At 50.4% G+C, this 21,187-nt stretch overlaps 1 protein-coding gene across 1 annotated transcript in view; it reads left to right on the plus strand.

The window, feature by feature from the left end:
- Positions 1 to 2,494: 2,494 nt before the first annotated feature.
- Positions 2,495 to 21,187, plus strand: part of NHSL2 (NHS like 2) — a 157,570-nt gene continuing 138,877 nt past the window's right edge. Inside the window, exon 1 of the mRNA XM_043492088.1 lies at positions 2,495 to 2,855. Coding sequence (XP_043348023.1) covers positions 2,591 to 2,855 — 265 coding nt within the window. The 5' untranslated portion in view covers positions 2,495 to 2,590. The remainder of the gene's footprint in view (positions 2,856 to 21,187) is intronic.

Genomic DNA, 21,187 nt, shown 5'->3' on the forward strand with positions numbered 1-21,187 from the left:
CAGCTGCCATGGGGTGCTGCTGCTCAGGCCTAGGCCTGCTATTCACAGCACACACACCAGCTGGTCAGTGCAGGGGCAGGAAAAGGACTAAAGAGCCGCAGCGATAGCTGAGAATAAATAGACACTGAGCCAGGCTGTGGGGCCTGGCCTGCCCAGCCATATAGTCTCGTCATTCCACACACCTGGTCACATCTCTGCGCGTCCCTGCCAGGCTGCAGCAGCGGGGTCAGCATGTGACCCTCCTGTGCATTTCCAGGGGTGCTGGAACAATGTGTACAGTGGGGGTGCTGAGAACCATTGAACCAAACTGCAAACCCTGCATATGATGGAAACCCCTTCAAGCCAGGGAGTGCGGCAGCTCTCCTCCAGCATCCCTAGTTACAGCACCTATGGCCTTTCCTCCCCTTTGGCCTGCTTTCAAAGCCTGCTGTTCTTATCCCATTGCACTGGTTCAAGACTGGTCTTGGCTCTGTCCCTCTGAAGCAGAAAACGGGTGGTGGGAAAGAACCAGAAATGCCCCTCGCTGCCCCTGGGCTTGGCCACACCCAGAGAAGAGCCTGTTCAGTGGGGGCCAGACCCTCCCAGGCCAGTGCAGCAGAAAATGTGTTTTCCCATGGCTCCTGGCAGCCCGTGCTGTGACTTGGCTAGTAGGTCACACCACGGTGGTCAGCAGGAGCAAACCTGAGGCCTTCAGCATTAAAAGCCCTGCACCGCCAGAGCTCTCTCCTTCCCATGTTAGACATGAGCTGCAGAGTCACCGCAGCGGCCACTAGAGGAAGACATGATTGCAGGCACCTAGCTAGTGAAGGCAGCTGAGCCCAAGTTCCCACTAGTGTGGATGGGAACTAGGGGTGCTGGAAGGTGCCTGACAGGTTTCATCGGTCCTGAGTTTGCTCGCACACCATGTAATGGGGTAGCTCGTTCCTCAGCAAGCCAAACAGCCACATCTTCAGCATAGTCCCTTCCTCAGAGTGGACAAGGCCCCTGACTTCTCCCTCTTCAGTGGCTCCCTTTAGGACAAGTGAGACCTGGGTTCTCTGCCTGCCCTCTCCCCATCCCCTCCACAGCCCCAGGGGAGGTGCATCTGCAGGGAGCAGGGTGAGCCCTACAGAAAGGGAGGATAGCGACAGAGAACTTGAGATGGACAGAAAGAAGGAAAAAGAGCTGTTCAGGAAAGGGAGCCAGGTGGGTTCAGCTTAGCACTGGCTACCTGAGCAGGGCTGCCCAGAGATTCAGGAGCATGCTTAGCACATGCCTTCCAGAGTGGAGGGAGGGGAAAGAATTTAGAACACGTGAGGGAGGCTAAAGGCGAAGGCCAGGCGTGTCTGCAGGATCAGGCTGTCCTGACAGGATGTGCACTAAGGAGTCCAGGAGGACTGTGGGATCTGGAAGGGAGGGGGGTGTTGCTGTGGGGGGTTTTAAAGTTATTTGTATTGTTTCAGATTCCTTGGTATCATCGCAGAACACAGCCATGCTTGGAAAGGAAACAGCCCTAGGAAGGCGGAAATCACTTACTGCCGAGGGAATCACATGGATACCATGACAGGAGTGCTCTGATTCTGCACTAATCCCGCTTCCTTATGGCACTGGGCCTAACCCTGCTCTGCTGGATCCCTACTCCCCCAGGGTCTGTCCCCAGAGCGAGCTCTGGGCAGTTTTAGGAAGGATGGCAGCACGTGGCCCTGTACACAGCACTCCAAGACAGTCAGGGTTACAGAAATCTGATCCCCCTCCCTTCCGGCACCTGGTCCAGTTACCCCCGTGGCAAGTGTCCGGCTACTCTTCACTGAGTCCCTCAAGGCCATAAATGTGTCACCCTCCTGTGTGGTCTTCTAGTAGGGCCCAATCCTGCAGTCACCACCAGGCAAAATCAATGGGACTCAACACAACAATAAGCACTATGGCCGGATGTATCACAGGATCGGGCCCCTGTAATTTCACGGTGGGGCTGGCTGCATGTAGCATCTGGCACAGCACCAAAGCAATGTTAGAACCAGGGTATGGGGCTCTGGAGAGAGAGCAGGCTGGAGGAGGCGACAGAGACAGCCATCTGGGGCAAGCCCTGGCAACGCAAACCTCCCCTGCAAGCTGGGCCACTGCCCGCTGCGTCCCTGGGCAGGGTAGTTGCTTATTGAGGACCCGATCCTGAAAGCCCTTGCACAGCCGGGGAGCCTCGCTGGCTTGAGCTCACTGGGAGGGAGTGCTGCTGGGCAGCGGCTTGCAGGATCCGACATTTGCCTCAGTCCCAGGCTGGGAAGCACCTCACGCACCCCCGGGCTCGGCCGGGGCGCAGGGGGCGCAGCACTCATGTCTCCGCGGACCTCAAAAGGCGGCACAAACACCCCCCGCCCGACCGGGCAGAGGGGCTCCCTGGCGCCGCGCCCCCCAGTGTCCCCGGCGCCGGGGGAGGGAGCGGCCCGGCAGGCCCGGCGCTACAGCCAGCCCACACCCCTCCCTCGCCGCGGGGTTGGCTCGGGGAAGTCCCGCCGGCCGGAGCAGCCCGGACTCCGCGCAGCGCGCACCGAGGCTGGGCCAGGCAGGGCGCTGCGCTGCGCTGCGCTGCCCTGCGCTGGGCACCGGCGCCCCGGCCATGCCGTTCTACCGGCGCGCGGTGCTGCCCCGCAGTCTCTGCCCCAGCCGCGCCGCGCTGCAGCTGGTCGAGTTGCGGGACGTCTGCAGCCTGGCCTCGCTCACCCTGCTCCGCCAGCTCGCCGACCTGTGCGGCCACTCGCTGGCGCTGCTCGGCGAGATCGAGGGGCACCTGCTGGCGCTGGGGCGCCGGGCCGGCCGGCTGCGCCACCGCATGAGCCGCCTGCAGGGGCTGCTGCACGGGCGCCCTCACCCCCCAGCGCCAGGTAAGAGGCGGGGAGGCTCCTGCGTCCCCAACCCTCCGACAGCCCCTCCCCGGCCCCCGCGCTCCTGGGGAGCCCCGGACCCGAGCCCCCCTCGCCATTCCTCCTCTCTCTCGGGAGCTGTTTTCCTTTCAAAGCAACTTCCTCTCTCCTCTCCCCATCCCCCGCGTCCGCCGCCCCGCGGTTCTCCTTCGGCCGGGGAATGAATCTCTTCTTCCAGCTTGGCCGGGCAGAGCTGCCGCCAGCTCTGTTCCTCTCTGCCCCTTGGACGGCGGGACCCTGCTGGGTCCACACGTCCCCTGCCGAGGGGCTATTCCCCGAAGGTTCCCCGGGCTGACGTGGGGCTGCCCTGAACGCTGGACTCGTGGGCATGGCTGAGCCCTGGTGGTGCTGGGCACGGGGTAGGAAGTGCACAGGGCTGCGCCTGGGTCCGAAGGGGTACGGCTGCATGCAGCATGGTGGGGGCACCCGTGGCCTCCTGGGGAGGGCTAGTTGTCATTCCTCCCCTAGACCTAGCACTCAGGGCCTTGGCACCTAACCCTTTGTGAGGCTTCCTGGGCTGGTCCTGGCTTCACCCATAGTCTCTGTTGGAGCAAAGCTGCTACGTTCTGGTGGTTAGCCTTGGAGATTTGTTAACCTGCTTTAATTTGTAAAGGGATTAATGTAAAAACTGGAACTGTCTCTGGTGTGGCTAAAAGCAACTGCACAATCCAGTTACTGATCTCCAGGAAGGTGCTGCTCCCGATGTCACCTCCACCCGGTACTGGCTTTATGATTATTTCTGTATAGTAACCAGATCCCCACAGAGCTGCCATGGGCAGCTATCCTGTGGGAACTGGGCTCCTTGAAATCTCTGTCTGATTGTCCTAAGAATTTATCCTGTCACCTGTTGTAGTACGGGGGGGGCAAACTTTTTGGCCCCAGGGGCCACATCTGGGTATGGAAATTGTATGGCAGGCCATGAATGCTCATAAAATCAGGGATTGGGATGCAGGGGGGCATGAGGGCTCCGGCTGGAGTTGCAGGCTCTGGGGTGGGGCTGGGTGTGAGGGTTGGGGGTGCAGGAGGTTGCTCCGGGCTGGGACCAAGGGGTTCAGAGGGGGATCAGGATGGGAAAGGGGGCTCATGCACAGGAGGGGGTCGGGGTGCAGGCTCTGGGCAGTGTTTACCTCAAGCAGCTTCTGGAAGCATCAACATGTCCCTCCTTCGGCTCCTACGCGGAGGTATGGCCAGGCAGCTCTGCGGGCTGCCCCATCCACAGGCGCTGCCCCCACAGCTCCCATTGGCCTCAGTTCCCAGCCAATGGGAGCTGTGGGGGTGGGGGTGGTGCTTGGGGCAGGGGCAGCATGCGTAGCTCCCTGGCTGCCCCTACGTGTAGGAGCAAGAGGGGGGACATGCTGCTACTTCCAGGAGCTGTGCGGAGCCATGGCACTTGCTGAGTGGGCAATGCCCACTGCTGCTCCCTGGCTGGAATGCCGGAGCAGGGCTAGCTCTGGACCCCACTTCCTGGCAGGCACTTGAGGGCTGAATTAAAATGTTTGAAGGGCCGGATGCGGCCCCTGGGCCGTAGTTTGCCCACCCTTGCTGTAGTACATGACTGCCTTCTGTGTTGTCAGTAGCAATAGTAAAGTCTCTAATGGGTTTAGTTGTGTCTCTCACCCTTCCCCTTTTTTCAGTGAAAGCTCTTCTTCGGTCGGGGTCGGGGGCTTGTTTACAAGGGGTGTTGATGGGTGTTTTTTGAGCAGAGGACGTGGCAGTGCTGGAGGTGGCAAAACTCCCCATGATTTATGTGGGGGCAGGACTGGACCCTTAGCCCGGGCTCAGCCCTGCCAGGAAGGAAATCGCCTGAGAACTCAAGCTTTGCCCTAGTAAAATCCAAGTACAGTGACAAGGCATTGCCCAGGGCAGCTCTGGGGCATCCTAGCCCCTGCAATCAGGCAAAGCTGGTGGTGCTGGGAGCAGGGCGAGCAGTGTGAACAGCCCAATGTTTGTTAGTGTGTTGGTGGCCATGTAGATCCGCTGTGTGCTCTGTCATGCTGGCACATGCCCAGAACACCCACGCACCCTGTTCTGGGAGATTGGCAGGACACCCGCCGCTCATCTCCAGGAAGGGCAGGGCCTGCAAAGCCCCATCTGCTCTTTCCCCACCGGCAGTGGAGCTGCGTTGGGCCTTGCACAGGTACACACTATGCTCAGACTTTGCGTCTGCCTCTCACACTAGCACTTGACACCTATCTCAATGAGCGACTGATACACTTACCCTGACTATTCCGATTTGCAGCTTGGCTTTTGCCAGCCAATTCCAGTCCCCCACCTGCCTTTACGTGATGTCAAGTGTCTCACTACATGGAAGAGGGAGACGTACAGGCATTCCAACACTATCCGGCGCCTGTCCTGCCCCATAACATACCCAGGACCCCAGGCACCTCTCGCCCGGTGCAGTAGCAAGGCCTAGTGCAGGTGGGCTGAGGACAGAGCAACAGCAGCAGCCTGAATCCTGCCTTTCCTTGACCGTTGTCCAAACACTGGGCATTTTCCAGGCTGCTGGCCAAATGAACGCAGTACAGGGAGCTCCTTAGATCAAAGCACTGCTAGTGACTCCGCAGCAAGGTGTGTACTGTAGCTCTGAGTGTTAATGGTCTGTCTGCACTGCTGGGCATCCATGGAGCCCTGTCCTGCCATGCCCTGGGAGCAGTGTAAGGCCTGGGCTGGATTTTATGGGGCTGGTTACTTCCCGGGTTGTCCCAAAGCCCTGGTGTGGGACATGGAGGTAAACTTCTCCCATAGACAAAGCCCAATCTAAATCACTCCCTAAGGTGTGTCCATCTTTAGGTATTCAACCTTTAGCTAAGGGCTCTCTTCTACTAAGAAGGACAGATTTTTGCTGGAGTCTTGTGCTGCTGTTTAAAATGACAAGTTGTACCCTATTTGTCCTGTGTGCCCCATCTGTTCTCTTCTGCACTGGAGCTCTATCAGTGGGTTTGTTTTTATAGTGCTTCTATTTTCACTTTCAAATGCTAAGTTTTGGCACAAATGTCTGCGTTGGGGCAGAAATGGGTAGTGTGTTTTGGAGGAGTTTAAACACACTCATTTAAGATTTGCTGGTAAAGGTTTCTTTGAAAATACTTAAAATTGTGTCAAGCGCATTCCCTCTGCAGACTCTGCACTTCATCAGGTCCTTTGGCAAAGGTGGTGCATCTTGTGTTTTCCGCATTCTCTTGCATGTGCTGTTTGTTGCTCGGTGGGAGCGCTCTGCATGGAGCCAGGGGAAGTAGCTGCCAGGATCCTGCAACTTGTTTCCTGTATGCAGAAAGCAAACCAAAGTTTTCAGAGTTGGCCTTTGAGACACGTTTGTGTTGCAGACACTAGTGTGATAATTAAAACAGCTACCAGGGCAAGCAGAGACAGAGGCCAAAAATCCTGCATCTCGGGTACAAGCTCTGAGGCAAAGGGTTGATAGATTAATAGATTTTTAAGGCTAAGGGCCATTATGGTCATCTAGTCTGATGTCCTGCATAGCACAGGTCAAAGAATTTCACTGAGTATTTCTTGCATCAGAACTGTGATATGCTGCATTTAATTCCAGCCAACCAGGTGCGATTGACCCCAGCCAGTGAGGGTGAGCAGAGGATGCCCTGTGGGCTTAGCAGTCTAACCTATCTTGGACCAGAGGAGATTCAGACTGTGGTATTGGAGCCTGTCAGCATTGACATGAGACAGCCACGTCCAGCCCAAAAGATTCTTTTTTTAAACTTCTTCCTATAAAGGCAGGTGAGCGGCTTGAAGCAGCCTCAGCTGCTGGGGGCGGGGATGCTGGGTGTGGAGATTGCCACTGCCGCACTGGAGAGCTGCCTGGTGAGGGAGGGAAGGCACCTGGGGAGCATGCGCCTGCTGCTGTGTCCCTGCCTTCAAGAAGACCGGGGAGCTAGGAGAGCTGGTCTCTTATTCACTGGGGGAGGAGCAGGGAAGCAGGCAGGGCTGTGGGAAACTGGAGAGAGAGGAGGAGGGCTGGCAGCTGCACGTGTGTGGCCCTGTCCCTCATTAGTTCGAGGGGTGAATATTCGGACAATGGTGGAGTCATGACCGGGCTGTCTCTGGATTGCCTCTGATCACCGCACTTGGCTTTGCAGTCAGAATCGAGTCACCGCCGCTCCATGTCAGAATTGCACAGCGTGTCAATCATGAGGCCAAGCCACTTGCAAGCACAGGCGTGATGTCACTTTCTGCATACATGTGTGCATGGTGGTGGATCCTCTCCCACTGGTGGATGACCACGTTGTAGCCATGACCAGTTCAGCTTATACCACCTGTGTCCCGCCAGGAGGTTGCGACCATTTCTCGTGGATGGGGCTTGCTCCCATGACCCAGGCCTTTATCACCTGAGACGGATCAATGCAATGCTTAAGAACATAAGAACGGCCATACTGGGTCAGACCAAAGGTCCATCTAGCCCAGTATCCTGTCTTCCAGACAGTGGCCAATGCCAGGTGCCCCAGAGGGAATGAACAGAACAGGTAATCATCCAGTGATCCATCCCCTGTCTCCCATTCATGGATTCTGGCAAACAGATAATAGCCATTGATGGACCTATCCTCTATGGATGTAACTAGTTCTTTTTTGAACCATGTTATAGTCTTGGCCTTCACAACATCCTCTGGCAAGGAGTTCCACAGGTTGACTGTGCATTGTGTGAAAAAAATACTTCCTTTTGTTTGTTTTAAACCTGCTGCCTATTAATTTCATTTGGTGGCCCCTAGTTCTTGTGTTATGAGAAGGAATAAATAACACTTTCTTATTTACTTTTTCCACACCATGATTTTATAGACCTCAATCATATCCACCCTTAGTCGTCTCTTTTCCAAGCTGAAAAGTCCCAGTCTTATTAATCTCTCCTCATGCTTCTGGGTGATGCTGCGTTTGGGGTCAATCCAGCAACCTTGAACTGGTGCAGAATGCAGCATCTTCATGCTATGCGGCACCTCTCAGGGCTGCATGTGTTACCAATGCTCCATGATCCTCACTGGGCTGGCTCCCGGCTTCTGGCTGGAGATTAAGTTGCTGGGTTTGATCCCTGAAACCCTAGGTGGCCTGGGACGTGCCTAGTGGAGCTGCCTCCCTGCCCGAGCCGTGCTGTCAGCAGCAGAGGTCATTGAACTTGATCCCCTTGTTGTAACAGGCAGGGTCTGCAGGCAGAGTGCTCTCTGCCAGGGTCCCATCCTTTGGAGTTCTCCGGCTCCCAGAGTCTGAAATAGCCTCAGTCTATAGGTCTGGCAGGCTCACTGCCAAGCCCATCTGTTTGAGCAGGTGTTGGGGCAGGAGGGGGCAGGAAAGGTGGGTTTTGGGGGTAAGGCGGAGTGTGCTGGGGGTATGAGTCACATAGCTGGGGAGGAGTGGGGCGAGGGGGCAGGGAGGAGAATGCTGCTGCTTTACAGGGTTTATGCTCTAACTCCTGCCGTGCTGTAGTTTTAGATGTGGTGTCGCAGCGCCCAGGGCGTCAGACGGGGTCCTCGGAACGGAGTTTCTTTTGGAACAAACTTGTAATATAAAAGCCCTGTGTACATCGTGTGTGTGTGTGTGTGTGTGTGTGTGTGTGAGAGAGAGAGAGAGATGTAATCACGCAGCTGCTGTTCTTTAGGGTGGGGTTAATATCCCTTGTCTGCAGATGTGAAGTGATTGCTTTCTTAAGGCTGACAATCAAGATAAAGAATATAGATCTGAACTAATCCAATCTCCTTGCCGTTGTTACTAACTCAGACTGTTCAAACGGAAGGGGTCCAAGTCACTGTGCACATTCCCTGATCTCCATTCACGATTTCTAAACCTTCTGTCAGTTTCACCACTGAGGCTGTTTGCTTGGTTTTTGTACTTCACTCAGCCCTGAGAGAGAATCTGATTGGTGAGTTTCTCTGGCTGTTCCTAGTCAATCTTGTGTAACTCTTTCCTACTCTCTGGAAGGATGCTGAGGTATCTGGGAATTTATGTCACCCGAAGGGAGCACTGAAATCCCAGCCTCTCTCCCACTACCTTTATTTCAGTAAAAACCCTAAAACGTGAAATCATTTCTATTGATGTTGGTTTGGGCAGTTTTGTTTTTCTAAAGCTCAAGCGTTTGGTATCTAGCTGCTGGATACTTTTCAGAGAGCAGGAAGGCCGCCTGTAACTCTGCTAGCATCCCAGCAGTGCAGTAGGAACAGGCGAGAGCTCCAGCATGTCCAGAAATGCCGTACACAAGATGGTGTTGCTGTCTGTATGTTGCCTGAATTAGTAATGAGCCCAGGGGGCCAAGGTGTTTGATTGCAATGCAAAACCTTCCATCTTCAAAGCGTGCCTTTTGATTTTATACCCCAGTGTCCCATCTTGAGGAGGAAGCACTGGGTGGGAAGTGCAGGGTTCTCTTTTCAAAACAGAGTAAAAAGAACATGTGTTGCTTCCAAAAAACACAGGAAACAATCTCCCTAGGCCACGTTCTGATACACTTGAATAGCACCAGGGATTTCAACAGGACTACGCCAAGGCATGTACTGTGGACACTTAATCTATTTGATAAGTCATTTTCCTGGAATTCTCTTAGGAAGCAGGAGCCTTGCAGCTAAGGAACATGCCCTTCGGCTTTTGCTCCACTGTGCTAAAGAGCAGATTCTGCGCCCCATTGCATCATCAGTGACTCCGCCCTACAGCCCCAACAGACGGGATTTTGAGGAAAGCTTTGTTCTCTGCACCCTAACCCACCGAGGGCTTTATGCACTGGAGACCGAAACAGCTAGCTTTTTATCTTCCATATGATGCACCAATGTGCACCTCTGCCCTGCCTGTGCACTATTCCCAAAAGGCGGAACATTTGATAAATGAGTTTAGAAGCTCATTGTATGTGCCTTGTCCTGCATGGACTGGGGGCATGAGGGGGGCGCTGGTGTGAGCTGCTGATTGACAGCTATGGTGAATGAAGTCCTCCATGCACAGTGTAGATAGAATAAGGCAGGCAGGCAGGCAGCCCACTAAGCTTCTTGGCCACACTCCCAGCATGTGTACACCTCAGTTCCATGCTCAGTCAGGCATTTGCTCCACTTCTAGTTTCTGGGAGACTCTCCAGAGATCTCTAGTGGTCAGTTTTTGTCAGATCCTCTGGTTCTTAGCTGATCCCGTATGGGAATAGTCAAATATTTCTGTGGTGTTATACTGTGTGTGTTTCTATCCAGATGCTGCAGAACTCTAACCGTAAAACAACAATCACCAAGTACTTGTGAAAAAGCAGGTGGTTTATCAGCCATGCAGAGATTTAACAATGGGGCTCCCTCTCTTTTCCACTTGATCAGTTTCATACTAAACTTTATCTTCTTCACTTCCCCTAAAGATACGTCCATCCCTTTGCTGTGTGGCCGCTTGGCTCTCTGGGTCCTTTTCATAATTCGGATTCCCCATTGGTAGATATATATGGCAGATCAGAGAGATTCCAGAGGTCGTTTCCAGCAATTTGGATAATTTCATGTTCTTAGCCATGGGATCCGGTCCTCTTGTTACCCTGGTCCAGAATGGAAGTGCATGTGTGTGTTTTTGAAACTGCACTTAAGATTTCATTTGTGTGCCTCAATTGTCACTCCATCATGACTGTTCAACACACAACGGGAGAGCAAGGATCTGCTGCAGAGCTTGAATTCAGCCCACTAGTTAAGAGACCGAAATGACAGAATAGATGCATGGGTGCAGGAGGAAAGAATTGTGCTGCTGAAGGCCAAACATTTAATCAGAACCAAAGACTGAGAAAAGGCAGGTGGCTGGTTCCACTACAGGGCTGAAGATACTGACTTTGTTTTTACTGTCACTGTTGCTTAGTAATGAGGCTTTGCACTGCTTACCCAATGATCTCAAAGCACTTTACAGACATTTGTTATCTCAGCAGTCCTGTCAATCTACCTACTTTACAGGCAGGGAAGTGAAGGCTCGGATAAGCTAACAGGCTTGCCCAGGGTCATGCTAGTTGGTAGCAGAGCTGGGAACAGAACCCAGGAATCCTGGCTCCCAGTGCTATGCTCTTTAGCCCTAGACAAAGCCTGCTAGATATGGGAATAGAACTCAGGACTTCTGACTCCACCTCCAACCAGTAGCTTGCAGAGCATAGTTTGTGAGATGGAGGCTGTTGTAACGTAATGAGTGGCTGAGTTGAAAAGCTGCAATCTGATTGACAGCCCTTCAGCCTGAACTCACCCTTTCAGAAAAGCATGGTGCCTTTAAGCCTCATGCTTTTATTGCAGGTTTCTGCTTGGCAGAGGTTCTGGTCTGCAGGCGGAGACGCAGGTCCCTTGGCATCGGCTGTGTAACATGAATCCCAGCAGCAGAGCAAGCCAGCCATTTGTCCCTCTCTCCCCACTGGAGTGACTGGGCACACAGATTGTCACAGACAAGCGCTTTAAACCCAAAGGCAGCCAGCCGCTAGGAACCGTGGGGGAGCAGACCCCCAGTCTGTGCTCGCAGAGATGAGCTGTTTACTGGTTTTGTAGAAAATATGTGATGTTTTGGCTGCCGTCTGACCTCCCAGCCTGGGCCTCGAAGCAAACATTTAAACAAGCAGAGCAAGAACGAGGGGTCAGCTCCAATGCCCAAAAATGGCTGGAATATCCTCCAGCAGCCGTTCAAGACAGCCTCCCCCAGCCCTGCAGGGTGTGCGCCCCAAGGCTAGGGATAGTCAGGATGGGTTACCATTGGCACCCCTGGCTGGAACCCAGGTGACTGGTAAATGAGTGACCGTGGAGGTTCTTCCCCAAAAACGCTCTAATTGAATTTTCTTTAAAAAAAGAAATGGGGTGAGTGTAGTGAATGAATGACATGGAATAACTAATAGAGCCAAATACACCTCAAGCAAACACCGTGCCGACTTCCCCATACACTATCATCTCACCGCATGGCTCCCCTGCTGGTTTACTCCTGCCCAACCAAGCTCTGCCGATGTCCCTCAGTCCTGGCCTGGTGCGTCCTTGCGATTCCAGATCTGCGCCTCCCTCCCCCCGCCCCTGCCTGTGCTCCTCACTTCCCCCTGCTATTCCAGTCCTGTTCCTCAGCTCTGCCTGTGCTCTTCACTTCCACCTTCTACTCCAGTCCTGCCCCCCATCTCCACCTGTGCTCCTCACTTTCCCCTACTACACCAGTCCTGCCCCCAGCTCCTCCTGTACTCCTCACTTCTCCTGTTGCTGCTGCCTATTAATTTCATTTGGTGACCCTTAGTTCTTGTGTTATGAGGAGTAAATACCACTTCCTTTTTTACTGTCTCCACACCAGTCATGATTTTATAGAATTCTATCATAGTCCCCCTTAGTTGTCTCTTTTTCAACCTGAAAAGTCCCAGTCTTATTAATCTCTCCTCATACGGAAGCTGTTCCATACCCCTAATAATTTTTGTTGCCCTTTTCTGAAGCTTTTCCAATTCCAATATATCTTTTTTGAGATGGGAAGACCACATCTGCACGCAGTATTCAAGGTGTGGGTGTACCATGGATTTATATAGAGACAATATGATATTTTCTGTCTTATTATCTATCCCTGTCTTAATGATTCCCAACATTCTGTTCGCTTTTTTCACTGCTGCTGTATATTGAGGGGATGTTTTCAGAGAGCTACTCACAATGACTCCGAGATCTATTTCTTGAGTGGCAACAACTAATTTAGACCCCACCATTTTATATGTATAGTTGGGATTATGTTTTCCAATGTGCATTACTTTGCATTTATCAACATTGAATTTCATGTGCCATTTTGTTTCCCAGTCACCCAGTTTTGTGAGAAACTATTTTGATGATGAAGGTGAACAGGCTGAGCTGGGATGAGCACTACAAGTGTAAGGGCATGTAAAAAATGCTTTCATAAGATTGGGCAGTGGTTTTGGTGATACCTCCATGAACACGCAGTCCACTAATGCATATGAGCAGGACTGTAACTCTTCTCCAACTTTAAGGTTCCTGCTTCTGTCTGTGACAAAAAAACTCTCAGAACATCTTTGAAGATGGAGTTTTAACTCTTTGTTGTATTCTGTTCATTTTCTGAGCTACCCCTTTGTCATAATATAAAGGGAAGGGTTAACACCTTTAAAATCCCTCCTGGCCAGAGGAAAAACCCTTTCACCTGTAAAGGGTTAAGAAGCTAGGATAACCTCGCTGGCACCTGACCAAAATGACCAATGAGGAGACCAGATACTTTCAAAGCTGGAGAGGGGGAGAAACAAAGGGTCTGGATCTGTCTGTGTGATGCTTTTGCCGGGGACAGAACAGGAATGGAGTCTTAGAACTTATAGAAGTAATCTAGTTAGATATGCGTTGGATTATGATTTCTTTAAATGGCTGAGAAAATAAGCTGTGCTGAATGGAATGGATATTCCTGTCTTTCTGTCTTTTTGTAACTTAAAGTTTTGCCTAGAGGGATTCTCTATGTTTTGAATCTAATTACCCTGTAAGGTATTTACCATCCTGATTTTACAGAGGTGATTCTTTTTACTTTTTCTTCTATTAAAATTCTTCTTGTAAGAAACTGAATGTTTTTTTCATTGTTCTTAAGATCCAAGGGTTTGGGTCAGTGGTCACCTATGCAAATTGGTGAGGATTTTTATCAAATCTTCCACAGGAAGGGGGGTGCAAGGTTTTGGTGAGGATTTTGGGGGGAAAGACGTTTCCAAACAACTCTTTCCCAGTAATAAACCCGGTTAGACGTTTGGTGGTGGCAGCGAAAGTCCAAGGGCAAAAGGTAAAATAGTTTGTACCTTGGGGAAGTTTTAACCTACGCTGATAAAAGTAAGCTTAGGAGGTTTTCATGCAGGTCCCCACATCTGTACCCTAGAGTTCAGAGTGGGGAAGGAACCTTGACACCCTTCACTTCCATCAGGGTTTCAGAGGATTGAAAATGTGTTTCAAATGTCATATAGAAAGGTGCTCTTCAAATGTGTCTAGGCCACACTCAGCACAGATGGGGCCCTTATCTATTTTTAAGACTTAAATTATTCTTAAAGGTTTTTTTAAATTTAAATAGGGCTGTCAATTAATCGCAGTTAACGCACACGATTAACTCAAAAAAATTAATTGCAATTTAAAAAATTAATCGCAATTAATTGCATTGTTAAACAATAGAATACCAATTGAAATTTATTAAATATTTTTGGATGTTCTTCTACATTTTCAAACATATTGATTTGAATTGCAACACAGAATACTAAGTGTACAGTGCTCTCTTTAGATTATTTTTTATTACAAATATTTGCACTGTAAAAATGATAAATAAAAGAAATAGTATTTTTCAATTCACCTCATACAAGTACTGTAGTGCAATCTCTTTATTGTGAAAGTGTAACTTACAAATGTAGATTTTTTTTTACATAACTGCACTCAAACAAAACAATGCAAAACTTTAGAGCCTACAAGTCCACTCAGTCCTACTTCTTGTTCAGCCAATCGCTCAGAAAAACCAGTTTGTTTACATTTACGGGAGATAATGCTCCCTGCTTATTATTTACAATATCACCAGAAAGTGAGAACAGGAGTTCACATGGGACTTTTGTAGCTGGCATTGCAAGGTATTTATGTGCCAGACATGCTAAACATTCGTTTCCCCTTCATGCTTCGGCCACCATTCCAGAGGACATGTTTCCATGCTGATGACGCTCGTTAAAAAATAATGTATTAATTACATTTGTGACTGAACTCCTTGGGGGAGAATTGTATGTCTCCATCTCTATTTTACCCACATTTTGCCATATATTTCATGTTATAGCAGTCTCGGATGATGACTCAGCACGTTAATTTTAAGAAAACTTTCACTGCAGATTTAACAAAATGCAAAGAAGGTACCAATGTGGGATTTCTAAAAATAGCTACAGCACTCAACCCAAGGTTTAAGAATCTAAAGTGCCTTCCAAAATATGAGAGGGACGAGGTATGGAGCATGCTTTCAGAAGTCTTAAAAGCGCAACACTCCAATGTGGAAAATACAGAACCCGAACCACCAAAAAAGAAACTCAACCTTCTACCAGTGGCAACTGACTCATATGATGAAAATGAACATGCGATGGTCCATTCTGCTTTGGATCATTATCGAGCAGAACCCGTCATCAGCATGGACGCATGTCCTCTGGAATGGTGATTGAAGCATGAAGGGACATATGAATCTTTAGTGCATCTGGCATGTAAATATCTTGCAACGCTGGCTACAATAATGCCAGGAGAATGCCTGTTCTCACTTTCAGGTGACATTGTGAACAAGAAGTGGGCAGCGTTATCTCCTGCAAATGTAAATAAACTTGTTTGTCTGAGCGATTGGCTGAACGAGAAATAGGACTGAGTGGACTTGTAGGCGCTAAAGTTTTACATTGTTTTATTTTTGAATGCAGTTATTTTTTGTACATAATTCTACATTTGTGAGTTCAACTCTTGATGAAGAGATTGCACTACAGTACCTGTATTAGGTGAATTGAAAAATACTATTTTTTTGTTTTTTACAATGCAAATATTTGTAATAAAAATAAATATAAAGTGAACACTGCATGCTTTGTATTCTGTGTTATAATTAAAATTGGTATATTTTAAAATGTAGAAAACATCAACAATATTTAAATAAATGGTATTCTATTATTGTTTAACAGTGCGATTAATCACACGATTAATCATGATAAATTTTTTTAATTGAGCAATTAATAGCGATTAATTTTTTTAATCGCTTAACAGCCCTAAAGTTAAATGGTCATCAAAGAAGGTGTTATAATTTCTTCTTAACTGTCTTTGTATAGGTGGGTCTTGGCTTTCCGAGTCTGGTAAGGAGTTGGTAATACTCCAATGGCTTTTTCCATTAGTAACCAGTTATAGCGTCAAATGACTTTGCTATATTTGTACATAGAACATCTTACTACTCACATACCAATGGTATCAGGCAGTTGTTATATATAGGCTTGCATTTAGATACAAAATATTTGCAAATATACAACTCAGAAGATGCTTTTCTCACCTCTTAAGCATTTGAGGGATGATCATGGGGTTTGCCTTAAGTGAAGGCGGGAGTTAGAAGTAACCAACATCTTCCGTGTAGCATTTCCCAGTCCTAAATGTTCTTCCTGACAGTTCAAGAATGCACGTAACCGCGTGCATACATATGCATGCATACACACGCACCCATAGACATGCACACATACACACGCATGCGTGGACACACACATGCACGCGCGCACATGCGCACACACACACGCACATGCATACACATAATCCACCCATTTGTGACCCCAGTGGCATTGCAGCATATCCTAAGAGTCAGGGATAGGAGATGTCCACTGCATCCTGCTTGGGTTCCCTCCCTGCAGTGCAAGCTCTTGGCTGGGTCACAAACAGTGCTGTAGTCCAAAAGCTGTAAGGTAACTGCAGTGCCAGAGATCCCTGCTGGGCTGGCTTTCTAACACCTCGTCCCCCACCTGACCCCCCCACTGCTCTCTAGCCTGCCTCCCACATACCCCTCTGCTCTCTAGCCCTGCCCCCCACTGCTCTCTAGCCCTGCCCCCACTCCCTTGCTGCTCTCTAGTTCTGCCCTGTGCTCCCTGCTGCTCTTTAACCTTACCCCCATGCGCATGGGGCTGGATGCGGCCTTAACCCAGGGCTGTGGGGTGAGGAGGGTCAGGTCGGGGGAGGGCACAGTATGGCGGGCGAGGGTTGTGGGGAGGGCAAGTCCGGATTAACTTTTTGTGGGCCCCCATGGGGCAAGGTGCAGGGGAGTGTGATGGTCAGTCTGCAGAGAGAAGGGCTGGCTGGGGGCAATGAGGCACAGTGCGGCGGGAGCAGCTCCACTCTGCGCAGCCCAGCAGGAGGGCACTGTTTATGAACCTGCAGCTGCCAGACGCACACTTACCATCCCAGCCCTGTGCTGCCAGCATGCCCCTTCCTCTTGAGGGCAGGCCCGCACCACACCACACTGTCCCCCTGCCCAGTGCCCCCAACCTTATGCCCAGTGCCCCTTCGCCCAGAGGCCTCCACCACAGATCTCTATGCCCAGACCCCACCCCTCACAGAGACCTCCCCCGCTGGCCTCTAACCACAACTGCACAGCACAGCACACCACACCGCTCGCCCAGTTTCCCCTGTCCATAGACCTCCCCCCTTCTCACCACCTTCCTCACAGTCCCACCATCACAGCTGCACAGCACCCCATATTCCTCAGGGGATTCTGCACCAAAAAAAAAAAAATTCTGTGCCCAATATTTTAAAATTCTACAAATTTTGTCAATAAATAAATGTGGAGGCTCCAACATGGCAGTGGGGAGCACAGGCCACTAGTTGCATGTAGGTGGGAGATTATCCTGCAGCCTCCCCGGCCCCCATCCCGGGACAGAGACTCGGCAGTGAGGCTGCACTCGACCCTGACACAGTGCAAGGGCCAGGCCTGCCCCAGAAACACCCTGGGGCCCTGCCCCTGTGCCAGGCTCACCAGGTGAGGGTGAGCAGGCTCAGCCCAGCAGCAGGATCCAAGTGCAGAGAAACTTAGGGGGGAGGAGGGGATCCAGCTGTGGATAAGAGAGTTCTCTGTGGGGCAGTCTGGGTGTGGATGGCTCAGTGGGAGATCTGGATGCACAGAAACTCATTGGGGGAGTTCCAGGTGCAGGGGCAATGGGATTTTGCAGGGGTTCCAGGTGAAGAAGTTTGGGGCTCAGCAGGGGGAGGTCTAGCTGCAGGGGGGGTTCATTTGGGTGGGGGTCCAGGTGCAGGTGGTTGGGGCTCAGTGGGGAGGGTGTCTGGGGAGGCTCATCAGGGTGATACAGATGCAGAGGAGGTGGGGCTTGTCAGGATGAGGGTTTGATGGGCCTGCTTAACAGGGGAGCCCCAGCTTCTGTCAAGGGGATGCTGGGCTCCAGCTTCCCCCCTACCCCCACTTCCCCCATCCCCTTCTCTTCCCCATCCCATGCCCCTTCCCCACTGCCCCATCTCCTCCCCACCCCCATCCTTCCCCCTGCCTCCTCCTCCCTGCCCCCACTTCCCGATCCTCTTCTCTTCCCCATCCCATGCCCCTTCCCCACTGCCCCATCTCCTGCCCACCCCACCCCCTTCCTTCCCCCGGCCTCTTCCCCCCGTCCCCACTTCCCCATCCCCTTCTCTTCCCCATCCCATGCCCCTTCCCCACCGCTCCATCTCCTCCCCAGGCTTGGGGGGCAGGGGGAAAGCGCTCCCCATCCTGAGCTGACAGAGCCGAGAGGGTTGGGGCCAGGTCACTCCACTTCCCGCCGCCCGGTGATTGCAGGGCAGGCCTGACCCCATACTCATGGGGCGGCGGGAAGTGGGGTGACCCGGCCCCAGCCTGCTCCACTCTACTCCCCAGGCTCCCAGCCTTGGGACTGCTGCAGTCCCCCAGGACGCCTAGCTCAAGGGAAGGGGTGGAGTGGGGGCGGGGCTGAGGCGGAGCAGGGGTGGGAAGAGGTGGGGCGGGGGGGCAGCTTTCCTGGCCTGCTCAGCCGGCTGGGGGATCAGGCTGGCTGGGGCTCCTTCTGACTCTAGGCCCGGCGTCATGGTAAACCCGGTACTGGGGGAGGGTGCCCTGGAGAGGGTGATGGAGAGCATTGTGGATAGTACTGAAATGGTGTTCCAGTTCTTCTACCCCACGGGAAACTCCATGTAAACAGGGCATACTGGGTACAGGAGAGATGTGGTAAATGTTCTTGGTAAAAACAGCAGGAGAAGCTCTGCAAACACCCGAGGCCTTTGGAAGAAGTGGCCACTTTTATGTGAACCCAGTTATTTTGACAAAAAAACAATTCCTTGATAGAAAGTGCTTCCCACCCTTTTTGCGGGAGCAATGTTCCCAGGCCCTGGCCTCGCAAAGTTAATTTTCCCTGCCTTTCCATTATGGGAAGGGCAAAGCCAGTCCTCTGGTGCTGTGAGGGAGGGGGCCCGGAAAGCAGCTGTCCAGCCCAGTCCCATGTGCAGATGAGTCAGTGCAATGCAAGCTCAGCATGCTCAGAGAAGAGCAAAGGAACCGTGTGCGGAGCCCTGGCTGCTCCAGCTGCTTGGCTGAGCTGGCCCCAGCCAAGTCTGCCCTGTTGCTGCTATCACTGGTTGTCCCTGGGCCAGGACCCTGCCTGCTTTCGGGTGGCCCTCCCTTCCTGTCCTCTCGCAGTGGGCAGTGAAGAGCACTCTCGGTTGCCCTTCTGCGCACACAAGTTCAAGGAAGCCCACTCCCAGCTGCAGTGTAGACATACCTTAGAGACATGCAGTCAGGGTAAAGATCAGATGATGATATCAAACAAGTTCCTACATAAAGTGTTGCAGATAACGCCTCCTAGAGAATTATCCCTGATAGGCAGTTAAACAGCTACTCTACTTGTATTGAACTCTATTTATTCTGTTTTTTAAATGATTCAAACTTGTAATCCCAGCAAGCATACAAAGCAGGGAAATTGAAAAAAGAGCAGATGTGAGATATGGCAAGTGTTAGCTGTTCAAACTACTAGACTGAAACGTGCCGGACATGCCTGCACTTTGAGGAAGATCCGTGTTAAGTGGGTTTCCTGGGGAATCCCTGGGGAGTGGTTAATGCAAATTACACAATCCCAATTGTGCAAAACCCTAGCCTTTTGAAGCTATGCCCTGAAGAGAGGGCCACTGACTGGTGATTACCTGGGGATAACAGAAACATGGTGGAATAGTAGTCATGACTGGAGTTCAGGTATGGAAGGGTATGTGCTGTTTAGGAAAGACAGAAATAAAGGCAAAGGTGGTGGAGTAGCATTGTATATCAATGATGAGGTAGACTGTAAAGAAATAAAAAGTGATGGAATGGATAGTCTGTCTGGGCAAAAATCACACTGGGGAAGAAAGCTACTAGAGCCTCCCCTGGAATAGTGCTTGGGGTGTGCTATAGACCGCTGGGATTCTATTTGGATATGGATAGAGACCTCTTTAATGTTTTTAATTAAGTAAATACTAATGGGAATTGTGTGATCATGGGAGACTTTAACTTTCCAGATATAGACTGGAGGACAAGTGCTAGTAATAATAATAGGGCTCAGATTTTCCTGGATGCGATAGCTGATGGATTCCTTCACCAAGTAATTGCTGAACCAACAAGAGGGGATGCCATTTTAGATTTGGTTTTGATGAGTAGTGAGGACCTCATAGAAGAAATGGTTGTAGGAGACAACCTTAGTTCGAGCGATCATGAGCTAAATTCAATTAAAACTAAATGGAAGGATAAACAAAAACAGATCTGTGACTAGGGTTTTTTATTTCAAAAGGGATAACTTTAAAAAATTAAGGAAATTAGTTAGGGAAGTGGATTGGACTGAAAAACTTGTGGCTGTAAAGGTGGAGGACGCCGGGAATTACTTCAAGTCAAGGTTGCAGAAACTATCAGAAGCCTGCATCCCAAGAAAGGGGAAAAAACTCATAGGCAGGAGTAGTAGACCAAGCTGGATGAGCAAGCATTTCAGAGAGGTGATTAAGAAAAAAGCAGAAAGCCTACAAGGAGTGGAAGATGGGAGGGATCAGCAAGGAAAGCTACCTTATTGAGGTCAGAACATGTAGGGATCAAGTGAGACAGGCTAAAAGTCGAGTAGAGTTGGACCTTGCAAGGGAATTAAAACCAATAGTAAAAGGTTCTATAGCCATATAAATAAGAAGAAAACAAAGAAAGAAGAAGTGGGACCACTAAACACTGAGGATGGAGTAGAGGTTAAGGATAATTTAGGCATGGCCCAATATCTAAACAAATACTTTGCTTCAGTCTTTAATGAAGCTAATGAGGATCTCAGGGATAATGGTAGGATGACAAATGGGAATGAGGATACCATATCCGAGGTAGAAGCCAAACTCGAACAGCTTAATGGGACTAAATCAAGAGGCCCAGATAATCTTCACCCAAGAATATTAAAGGAACTGGCACATGAAATTGCAAGCCTATTAACAAGAATTTTTAATGAATATGTAAACTCAGGGGTTGTACCGTATGACTGGAGAATTGCTAACATCATTCCTATTTTTAAGAAAGGAAAAAAAAAGTGATCCGGGTAACTACAGGCCTCTTAGTTTGACATCTGTAGTATGTGAGGTCTTGGAAAAAATTTTGAAGGAGAAAGTAGTTAAGAACATTGAGGTTAGTGGTAATTGGGACAAAATACAACATGGTTTTACAAAAGGTAGATCGTGCCAAACCAACCTGATCTGCTTCTTTGAGAAGATAACAGATTTTTTAGACAAAGGAAACATAGTGAATCTAATTTACCTTGATTTCAGTAAGGCATTTGATACGGTTCCACATGGGGAATTATTAGCTAAATTGGGAAAGATGGGGATCAATATGAAAATTGAAAGGTGGATAAGGAACTGGTTAAAGGGGAG

Source organism: Dermochelys coriacea, chromosome 9, assembly GCF_009764565.3.
Source record: "Dermochelys coriacea isolate rDerCor1 chromosome 9, rDerCor1.pri.v4, whole genome shotgun sequence".
NCBI lineage: Eukaryota > Metazoa > Chordata > Testudines > Dermochelyidae > Dermochelys > Dermochelys coriacea.